At 41.2% G+C, this 12,013-nt stretch overlaps 1 protein-coding gene across 1 annotated transcript in view; it reads left to right on the top strand.

Moving 5' to 3' along the window:
* Positions 1-3,164: 3,164 nt before the first annotated feature.
* The window catches only part of PKD2L1 (polycystin 2 like 1, transient receptor potential cation channel), a 33,425-nt gene continuing 24,576 nt past the window's right edge, over positions 3,165-12,013 (top strand). Inside the window, exon 1 of the mRNA XM_018567089.1 lies at positions 3,165-3,438. Within this exon, the coding sequence (XP_018422591.1) occupies positions 3,165-3,438 (274 nt within the window). The remainder of the gene's footprint in view (positions 3,439-12,013) is intronic.

Genomic DNA, 12,013 nt, shown 5'->3' with positions numbered 1-12,013 from the left:
CCCAACATTCAAAAAAATTTATAATAATTTAAAAAAAATTAATTATTTTAAAAAGTGAAAAACACCTCCCCCACACACACGTATTTTTAGTCAGACTAAAAATTCACTTGAGATGAAATGAACGAAAACTAAAAACGTTTGCATTAGTTTCATCAAACAAAATAAATTTTTATGCTATTTTGGATTCAGCCATTGGCGTGTTCTGGAGGCAGGGCGCATGACGTCATATAACACCGCGCGCGTGTATACACCAAGATGGCGGCACCTATAAAGGCGTGTGACATCACGCATGCATGGCGTCATGTGACCTCATGCTCCCCGCCTCCAAGATGGTGGCACGCATTCGCAGAACGTGCCGGTGGCTAACATGGCCGCCGCATATTCTCAAACAAAATTGTTATGTGCCCGAATAAATTTGTCGTATATTCAGGCAAATAATATTTCATTAATTTAACATGTAGTCTAGGTTTTGTGTTCTGTTTTTTTTATTTTTACTTTTTTAGATAACCCTACTTGAAAAAAGGGTGTCGGCATGACAACCTGACACTATTTTTATAGACTCTATTTTAGTTTGACATTTATTGTTTCTCGTTTGTCTTCTGTTGGTTTATTTAAAAATAATACTTATATTATGCCAACAAGTTTAATACCTTTAAATAAAAGTTTTATTTTTATCATACTTTTTAATGTTTCTTTGGGGGTTAACAAAATGGGAGTCTTTAAATGGTGTGGATATTGGGAAAAAATGAGTGTGGCCACTGAGTGGTGTGGTTACTGAGGGGCGCTGTAGAGCTTTCTCGCACAGGGCGCCTAAAGGCCTAAGGCTTGCCCTGCATGTGGATGTTACTTTGACACCTACCACCTACTTAAACATTGTTGCTGACCAAGTATACCCCGTCATGGAAATTGTATTCCCTGGATGCAATGCCCTGTTTCCTTGCCACACTGCAAAAATGGCTCAAGAATTGCTTGAGGCACACAACGACAAGTTTCTGGTGTCGACTTGGCTTCCACATATCCTGGTCTCGATCCAATCAAGCATCTGTGGGATGTGCTGGAAAAACAAGTCTGATCCATCAAGACCCCACCTCACAACCAAGCCATCAGCTACTGATGGATTGGTACCAGATACCACAGCATACCTTCAGAGGTCTAGTGGGGTCCATGCCTTGACAGGTCAGGGCTGTTTTGGCAGCAAAAGGGGGACCTACTCAATATTAGGTGGGTGGTCATAATGTTATGGCTGATTGGTGTATATATTAGATTGATACTGTATACCACATATCTTATATGGTTTTCAGGCAGTCCTAGCCCTTTGAAAAGCTTCATAAAGAGGATTGGGGTTGCTTACGACCCAACCAATAAATCCCTTCACCTGTGAAAACTTAGAACCCAAATCCATTATAACTTGGAAGAACTTGGGACCAGTTAACAGTGAGCTTGGTAAGCCTATTCAATGCCAATAAGGATCTACAAAAGCAAACACTATCTGGAAAAACTCTACCTTGGAATGTATAAAAAGGAAGGCAAAACACGTAATACTAATATAGCTTTGTTGCTAAAGTATATAAAGTAAGACCACATTAAGTATACCGCATACGGGGGGCGTGGCCAGGATGTGAGGCTGAACGGACGTCCATTGCAGCAGCTCCGATCATCCGTCTAGCCATCCTGCTTCCCAGCTGACCCAATCGTGGTTATACCGCATACAGTTTTGGGCACTACATTTCAAAAAGGAAACGAGTTTTGGATAGAGGTCAGAGGTGGGTAACTAAATCATTAAAAGGAATACAAATTCTTAATTCCCATGAAAGATTTGAAAAGCTAGGTATGTATTCACATGTTTCAGTATGCAGAATGTTTACATACAGTATATCCAAGGTTCACATAAAGATTTGGCTAATGAATTTTTGATCTAGTAACTGTATAAAAGAGAAGGGGACAATAGTTGTTTATGGAAATAGAGTTACCCATTTGAATATTTTGACCCCTAGCCCTCCACATTCCACCCCTCCAACACTCACACACACTTGCTCGGGGGCGGGGGTTGTTTTGCCTTCATCTTCATGCTGTTAGAGGTTGAATGTGATGAAGAGCCTTTATTTGTATTTATTAACATCTCTACAAAGCTGGACAAAGGACACGTGGTTCTGTAATCCAAATCAACCTCCTTATTGTCTTTAAGAACCCATTCAGGCTTATGCATTGTAAAAAGGTTTGTAGTACCTTGTGTTACTGTTACACACGTCACTTTGTGCAAGTAATTTGTGGCTATGTGCATTGCATTGCCATTCATTTGAATGGCACCCCAAATGCATCTGCCACCTACAATGCAATCGATTGCACCGCAACACGTGGTACTGCAATACCAAGCATTGCGGTGCGATTAAAAAAAGTAGTGCACGCATCAGACCAGTGTGAATTGACCCTGAGACTGGTCATACAATATTAGATTTTATATTTTTTATTCAGAAAGAAACAGATTCCACCATTCATGTTAAACGGAATGGATGAATGAATCTCCCTCTGCAGCTATTGTATTCAGTCACTGTTCGTCCACAAATCTGTGGCCCAAATCCTCTGATAAAAGTTGATTGAGTATTAATCATCTTTTGTCGAACCAGCAGGGCCACCCACTGTAAACATTTCTAAATTGCAACAGTGTATGGCCAGTCTAAGAAGCAAGGCAAGTGGCCATGCCTGTTTTTTAGTGTTTTTATTTTCTACTTAAAAAACTGCTAATACTTTATTGCCTAGGTAAATATTATTTTAAGTTTTTCTTTAATATGTCGGTTTGTTCTACATAAATATGTTAAAAATTGCAGATTATTTTTGTCTAGTGATGCATGCCTTGAATTGGCACGCTGTATTGATTTAGCTTTCAGTTATGTAAAGAAATATCTACAAAACCAAAACAAATCACTATTCTTCATTTGCTTGCTGTCCTGTAAGTGTGAAAAGGGATGAACTGAAATTACTGTTCCCACAACAGCCCGGGACAACCTTCTGTGATAATGTATTGTTATGTCCCATAGACAATAGACAGCTTGAATGACACTATATAAAGACCTGTGCACCGCCGGATCTATTAATGTCTAGTGGCGGAGCAGAGTGTAATCTCTATCAGAGCTGACCTGTGTACAAGAGCCAATACATCAGACAGTATGAACCCTGCCAAGCTCAGGAGCCGCACAGAAAATCAGTTCAAGGAAGAGCAAGAAATGGAAAATTTGGGGAAAAAAGCTTGGGATAATCCTGCTTATGATGGTTCTCCATCTCCAAAGATCAAAGCCATATACAATCCCAAAACTATTCTGGAAAATCCATATGACAGTATGGACCACTTGGGGGACCCACCACCTTACCAGGAAGAAAGGAGAACTAAAAGGGGCAATTTATGTTCAGAATTCTGTTCCAACATTGTCCGAGGAATAAGAGGTAAATTCTCTACTACAGCTCAATTTGTCAAAGCATATTACCTGGACTATTTGTGCAAGCTGTGGCACCACAATTATAGGAAACTACAAGCTCCAGGAGGCTTGGTCAGCTGCTAACAATGCTGGGACCTGTAGTTTGTCAACATTTGGAGTAGTAGTTTTTTTTATTGAGGCAGATGTTTTATGTGGATTTTTATAGAATGAAAAAAGAAGCGTCACTACTTTGCAGATTTTGTCAAGTTGCACTGCTATTTAAATCACCACCTTTTATCTGCAAAGTCCATAACAAATTGAATACATTTTAAAATGCGTTAATGTTTCTTATATGAAACCTGTACAGGGAAAGAATAGAAGGTGTCGTTGCCGGCTTTCGCTTTTAAAAAATACTAGTTTGCTGGCTTCAGTATTTTGGGTCACTGATTCAGAATAAGTATAGAGATAATGACCTTTGGCCTTCCGGATCTGAATGCTTGCTCCAAGTCAGTGCCTCACAAAGTATTGATGCCAGACATAGCCAGGCAACTAGCATTTTCCGAAGGTCAACAAGGGCAACCAATGTGACAAATATTGATATTTAAAACTATAGCGATGTTTACTTTACATTTATTTAGGTCTCTGTCTATCCGCCTGTGTATCTGCCTATCCCTTTCTTCTAGCTCCTCAAGATCTTTACTATTTTATAACAGAATATTATGTATGTAATGAAATAGCTGAAATGATATATATGCAGACATGTGCCATGTACTATGCGTCTATTCTTTGAATGATCACATTTTGAGACATTTGTGCTTAGTATGCTTTAATAATAATTAGTGTGTTCGGGTACATAGAGACTCACATGGGACAGAGCAAGAATTTTGTCTGTGCGCCCAGTGGACCACACCTGGCCGACTAGACACATCTATATGATTAATCATAGCTCTCCTCTGTGTTCCACAAAATGACATATTTGGGCTTTTTAAGCTTGTTCTTTCCATGTGTAATTTGTATTGGTCATTAATTGCAGTACTGATGATTATTTTAGTTTTTATGTGTTTTACAGTCTATTTGTTCTGTACAGATCTATCATCCTAAAGTACAGTTGTCTGTCTCTCTCTCTCTCTGGAGGGAATAGGTGAGTCCAGGAACATTAACAGGATAAGGGATAATATAAAGGAGCATAGGGGGTGGGTCCTTGTTTGCTTATGTGTCTTAGTCCTTCCTTGACATGCTGTAACATATTATGCAGCTATTTTCACCATCAGCTCCTTTTCTCCCAGTGGGAGAATTTCTGGAAGTAAGTTTCACTGCCGAATTGTAATTGTTAATAATGTCCTTTTTTTATTTGAGATTTTCTTTCTATCTCATTAGAAAGAACTTGGATTGGTAAAATATATCCAGCTGGTATGGAATGCTGTATAGTATATTACTGAGTAAATCCAGTTGTCCAGTCCAGGCCCATTCACACATACAGCGGTGCCCTTTTTTTTCCCACTGGATCAACGCAGGTCACCTGGTTCAGCTTCTGGCTACATGTATGTCTAAAGGTGCCCATACACTGCACGATTCTCGTACGAGAATCACGAGAAATCCCGCGATCGTACGAGAATCGTGCAGTGTATGGAAGGCGTGCGACCGTTTCTACTGTACGGTCGCACGTCTTCCGTCGAACCAGCAGGCTAGAAAACCCGCCGGGAATCGTACGATTCTCGGCGAGTGAGTGGCCTGCTGGTTCGACAACTGACGAACGGGCCGGTGTGCGCACGCGCACACTGCCCGTTTGCCGTCCTCGCAAGCCCGCCCCTCATTGCAGTCATCGCAAGTCATCGATGATCGCAAGTACGATCTGCCTGTCCAAGATGGGCAGATTGTACGTTTTTTTAAGTACTTTACAACCATCGCAAGACTAAGGTCTTGCGATGGTTGTACAGTGTATGGCCACCTTTAAGAGTCCAGCCTGCCATTGTTCCCAACTAAGTTCTCTCCACCTGGGAGTTTTGGGTGTTCCCACCTTTACATGTTTAACACCTGTTGCATTTCTGATCACATGAACTATATTAAACGGTGGGACCCTGTCATAATGGTAGTGCGGCAGACGTGCATGCTCAAGAATTCATGCGGATATCTCACCAGCAGAGTTCTCACAAGATAAATTAAATTGTCAGGTGGTTTAACTTTCCAGTATCTACCAAAAATCTAAATATTAGTTTAGGTTGGATTGACCACATGAGGTAACATCAGTTTACCATCATCATAGAGAACCTGGAACAATGATATGATCACTAAACCTAATATACATGTTGTCTTACTAATAAATAACATAAAATTATTTTAAAAAAGTATTCAGGTTGATGAGTTGAGCAATGCCTAAATTAACATTATTCCCAAGCCCAATAAAGACTCTAATAATGGCTCTAAGTCTCTAACTACATATCCCTGATTAATAACGACTTCAATTTTAAATCCAATTTTAGTGGACTGACATTTAGTGGCCTTGAATGCTCTCCCCTATCACCCCTGACAAGGCATTCACTTGTTCCTGCACCACCAAGTCTTGTTAGAAGTTTTTACGTACAAGTGCCCTCCCCTAAGTACTCCTAACTATAATATTGGCTAGTACATTTAACAACAGTCTTTCAATAGCTTTCCTGCACCGTCACCCTGTCACGCACATCTCTGGTAGAGACTACAAGCCATGCTGACACACATTGTACAGGCTTGGTTCACCATTGTCACTATGAGGTAGCCAGTCCAGGGTTATGATGTGCAGCTGATGTAGTAGTGAGTGCATGTAGACAGACAGTGGCTGAAAGAGGTTAGAGGAGATCAGCCATACTGAAATACGGGATAGAAAAAAAGTGCATAGTATCTTATGGAAAGCACACCATGGTAATCCTTTATAATCATACATGAGAACTTTTAGAAATTGTAATTCCTAAGATGGTGGGTGGGGAAGTGGGCGGAGCTGTGGTGGGTGTACCCAAATGTTGTTTTAAAAAAGTGGGTGTGGAGTGGATAGGTTGAGTGTAAGCGCACTGTGTTACACTATTTCAGTGACACTGACAGTGCACCTGGCTCCCACCTAGCCAACATTCTAGTAACACTAACAGTGCCTGTAGGTGGAAGCCAGGTTCACTGTCAGTGTCACTGGAATTAATTGCCACTGCCACCTACAGGCACTGTAAATGTCACTGGAATGGCGGATAGGTGAGACTGTCTCTAGAATAGTGGGTGTACCTGGCTCCCACCTATCCACCATTCCAGTGAAACTGACAGTACACTTGGCTGTCACCTACAGGCATTGTCAGTGTCGGCAGAATGGTGAATAGGTGGGAGTCAGGTGCATACACTAACCATTTCAGTGACACTAGCTGCATACACATACTGTATATACATACAATCATGTGAAAAAGAAAGTACACCCTCTTTGAATTCTATGGTTTTAAGTATCAGGACATAATAAAACCATCTGGTCCTTAGCTGGTCTTAAAATTAGGTAAATACAACCTCAGATGAACAACAATACATAATGTATTACACTGTCATTATTTATTTTGCAAACATAAAGCCAAAATGGAGAAGCCATGTGTGAAAAATCAAGTACACAAGTACACCATGTTTCAATAGCTTGTAGAACCACTTGTAGCAGCAATAATTTGAAGTAATGATTTTCTGTATGACTTGTTTATGCACAGCTCTCTCAATGTCTAGCCACAGCATTTCAACCGGGTTGAAGTCTGGACTTTGGACCATTGCAACACCAAGTTTTTTTTCTTTTTCAGCTATTGTGTTGTAGATTTGCTGGTGTGCTTGGGATCATTGTGCTGTTGCATGACCCAATTTCGGCCAAGCTATAGCTGTCGGACAGATGACCTCCCATTTGACTCTAGAATACTTTGTTATACAGAGGAGTTCATGGTCGACTCAATGACTGCAAGGTTCCCAGGTCCTGTGGCTGCACAACAAGGCAGAATCATCACCCCTCCACCACCATGGTTGGCAGTTGGCATGAGGTGTTTGTGCTGATATTCTATGTTTGGTTTTCGCCAAATGTGGTATTGTGCATTATGGCCAGATACTGTATCTTCACTTTGGTCTCGCCTGTCCAGAAGACATTATTCCAGAAGTCATGTCGTTTGTTCAGCTGTAACTTTGCAAACCTAAGCTGTGCTGCCATGTTCATTTTAGAAAGAAGAGGCTTTCTCCTGGCAAACCTTCCAATCAAACTATACTTGTTCCAGTGACGTGCGTTACCTTCGCTTGGCACTCCAAGGTGAGGTGAGGCACTCCACAGCCTTGCCCCCAGCACGCCCAACCCCGCCCCCAGCACATTGAAGCCTCACCCATACCCCATAGAAGCCCCACCCCCATCCCGACAAAGCCCCGGCTAGTGGGATGGAGGGAGGAGGAAGGGAGGAGCCTCCCTGTCCCTCACTTACTCGTCGCTGCTGAGGCATCGAGATAGATGGCCTCAGTGGTTTGTTTGTTTGTTTTTTCCTTTTTTTGATTGGACAGCTTGGACCAATGGCGCTTTGAGTCCAAGAGTAGAGGTTGTAACAGCTGTTGCCTCACTAGTTAGGTTACACAAGCAGTGGGGAAGCCCGCTGCTGTTTAACCTAACTACCTGTCAAAAGCCAGATGCAGCACTGCCTGTAATCAACAGGCAGCGCTCCATCCATGACAGGTTACACAGCGGGGAGGCTTTCCCTGCTGTTTAACCTGTTGCAAGCTGATCGGAATACAGAAAAAGCTGTCAGCTTCAGACTTAAAGCTGACAGCTTTTTCCTCCATAATACTAGGTGAGGCTCTGCCTCACCTGCCTCTCCTGACCGCACGTCCCTGACTTGTTCAGTCTTTTTCTAATGGTACGGTCATTAACTTTTATCATTTAAGATGTTAACTGAGGCCTGTAGAGTCTGAGGTGTAACTCCTGTTTTTTTTGTGCAATTTCTCTGAGCATCACACAGTCTAACCTTGGGATGAATTTGTTGGGACACCACTCTTGGGAAAACTGGCAATTGTCTTGAATGTTTTCCACTTGTGAATAATTTTCCTCACTGTAGAATGATGGACTTGAAATTGTTTGGAAATGGCCGTATAACCCTTCCTAGATTGATGCAAAAATAACCCCCAGCATTGGTGCTCAGTGGACACAATAATAAAACCCTTCCCCCTTGCATTGCCAAGTGGTCAGTGGTATTGTTCATTAACCTCCCTTGTATTGGTGGCACTGGCAGAGGGGGAAAAAAGCACTTACATGTGCAATGAAGACTCCAGCACCCGACACAGCTGTCAGCAAATTATGTCATGGCCTGGGCTCTAATTCACCTGTCGGCAGACATCACTCCGCCTCTGCGGACAAACTAGTCTGCCTGGCCCTGCCTGCCTGCTGCATCCTAGTGCTGGGTGCCGGGTGAATTAGCATTTGAAATTGCTTTGAAACCTTTTGACTTTAAAATTCCCATTATTAAGTAGGGGTATGCTAGAACTCTCTGCCCTGTTAGCTTTGTATTGTTGTCTGTTTCCCTGTTGCAGATTTTTCCTCACTACCGATCTGGTAAAACCTTATCCCCAGAACAAAAAATGAGGGTAAATCTCGAATGGACTTCTGGATAGCAGTACAGCTTGACAGGAGTTCTCATCTTTCCCCATTCAATCTAAACTAAAAAAATATGTGTACAGATATCCTTCAGCCTATTTAGGAATAAACATTACACATCTATAGACTCATATTTTCCTCTTCTTTCAAAACTGTTTAGTATTTCTAAACCATTGACACAAGACAGATGTATGCTATACGGACCACATTCTGACCCTATCTGCATACTTTAGTAAAACACAAGAGTGGTGAGACTTGGCAGTCTTAGTTTGACAGTTTGGTGACCCTGGATCCATTGTAGCCTTCTTTTCCTGTTCATATCTGACAGGAGAGGAAGACCTCATGGTCCTCTGCTGCTGTAGAAAAGCAGGGTTTGAAATGCTGAGAGTACAGTACAGCTTATGCACCTCATTGTTGTAATAAGAGGTTATTTGAACTCTCTTAGCAAGGTGTATTTGACCACAGAATTGTCACCCACTGGATGCTTTTTGTTTGTTAAATCGTTCTCTGTAAACTGCATGAGACTGTAGTATGTGAAAACACCAAGAAGTCCAAGCAATTTTGAAGTGCTGAAACAGACCTGTCTAGCTAGCTGTAGTCATCAGAGAGGTTGGTTCTTTTGTACAGTACTGTGCATGAATGCCGGCCCACTACGTTATTCATAACTAAAAGCTTCATAAACTCTATATAAAAGCTTCATAACTCTTGAACCAAGGGCAGACAGGGACAAATGAATACCAAGTTTATTATCAATAGACCACAGTTCTGGTTAAGGAGGAGAGATTCCTACCCAATAACCCTATCTTCCCCCAAGTCTTCTAGCTGCTGCTAAGTCACCATTGGGGATGCTCAGCCATAGGCCTTTGTATTAGATGAATTGTCATCAAGATTTGTTTTTTGTTTTTTTGTAATCTGTAATGGATAGAATTGAATCTTTTGCTATAGGAAATCTCCTCCTCTTCTTGGATTTCATTAAATGTTATACTCCAGGGCCACTGTGATTTAAAAAATAGACTTATGGGTGCAAATATTTGGAATTGGCATAAAGCAAGAGGAAGGGATAAGGATCTCAGATTTCAATGTTTGTATTTTTATATACGTATATTGTAATGTTTAATTTTGCTAATGGAGAGACTGCATTGTATAACTGAGCCCATATCGCCTTTAAATTGCTGTTTGCTGAATAATAGAGCTTTGACATACAGGATGCTGATCAGGAGCTGATGTATTGTTTGAACAGCACAGCGGTAAAGGTCTGTCCTAGAGGTGATACAGGTTTCTGCTCTTTGTGCTTGGAAGGAGATATGAGCCTTTGTAAAAAAAGACCGAGAGGCCTGACAACACAACAGAGAATGTTTCATGATAACATATGGTCTTGCAGATTACCATTACTGTAATAATATGTTCATCATTATTGATTTTTAGATGTGACTATTATAAGGGAAGAAGCTTAGGTAGGGCTTCTGACATAAAGTTAAGTCCATACATATTTTGGTTGTGACCGTGTACAAACATTTTTCCTCCACTCTGTATTTGAAATGAAGCAATCAATATTGATTGAAATATAGACTTTCAGCTTTAATTTAAGTGGTTCAATAAAAACTTGCATAAGCAATTTAGGATTTACAGGCATTTTTATATATAGTCCACCAGTCATAAATATAATAACCATTTCCAATATTTTGTTGAAAACCCTTTGCAGTCGATGACTGCCTGAAGTCTAAAACTCATTGGCATCACCAAATGCTAGGTTTCCTCCATAGTGATGCTTTGCCGAGCCTTCACTGCAGCCTTCAGTTGTTGCCTTTTCATTGGCAGGTTCTTTCTGCCTTCAGTTTTCTCTACAACAAGTGAAATGCATGTTCAATTAAATTAATTTCACTTCTTTGCTTTAAAAAGCTCTTGGAAGCGTGGAATTTGTATTATATTTTTGGTCATTGTCATACAGATAATATATTCCTATACGCTTCAGAATTAATAATCAATAAACACTAGAGCCAGTTCCATTAGCAACCATACATGCCATTTTTAGAAATGTACCAAATTGTTGATTTAACAACTCCTGTTGTTTCTGCTGTCTCTGAGATAAGATTACGATAACAAGATTTTACCAGCCTAATGATAACGTTTTATTTACCATGACAGTTCTTTGGACCTAATATTGAGAGGTCACAGCACATTTTGCACATCAACCACCTTTTACCTGCTAAATTGTTAAAGCTGAACTCTGTAGAAGAGAAACAATTTTCCCTTGTAGAGGGGTGTGCCCCCACCCCCCTCCCTTCCCACACTGCAAGGCTCATATGCTTCTTTATGCCTAAGGTACCTGTGACGAGCACCTTTACTTACCCTATTCCTCATCCACTGGTGACACTCTCTTCTGCTCCTAATGCTATGGCTTGTTTGCGGTCCCTCGGCATCCTCAAATACAATGCAGGGCAATGACACCAGAGTGTCTTCGATCACTGAGAAGAGGGGAACAGGTAAGTAATGGTCCTTGGTATGGGAATAATCAAATAATAATGGTAGAGCCTACACCTAGAGCAGCTTGTCAGTCAATTTTCCAGTTATTATAGTCAGCTTTTCTCTGCTCCTTCCTCTGATGCAACTAATGGCACTACCTGGAACTTCTGGGTATGGGGGAGCACAGGATGTACTCTTTTGTGACAGTGTTCAGGCCTAGCCGACTAATAATAGGCCTAAGCACTGTCACATCACCAAAGGAGTGATGCCATGATGCCATCACTTTTCCTGGGTCACTGATGCAGCTGATTTTAGTGCCACCTGGGGAAGGAGTGGCGAGGGAATATGGCAAGGTAAGAATAGGGCTGTTGGGGGAGGGGAAGTATTTGCAGAAACAATGTCACTTTGCCCTGCAGGTTGGGCAGGGTGACTGTATTCCTTTAAGGAGATGTACAATGTCAATTCCAAAAAAGTCAGGATGCTGTGTAAAATCTACATAAAAACATAATGGTATGATATGCAAATCTTATAAACC

This window comes from Nanorana parkeri, unplaced genomic scaffold (genome assembly GCF_000935625.1).
Source record: "Nanorana parkeri isolate BGI_ZX_2015 unplaced genomic scaffold, ASM93562v1 scaffold1005, whole genome shotgun sequence".
In the NCBI taxonomy this organism is placed as follows: Eukaryota; Metazoa; Chordata; class Amphibia; order Anura; family Dicroglossidae; genus Nanorana; species Nanorana parkeri.
Note: the sequence above shows the minus strand (reverse complement) of the source record. Positions and strands in the feature narration are given on the sequence as shown.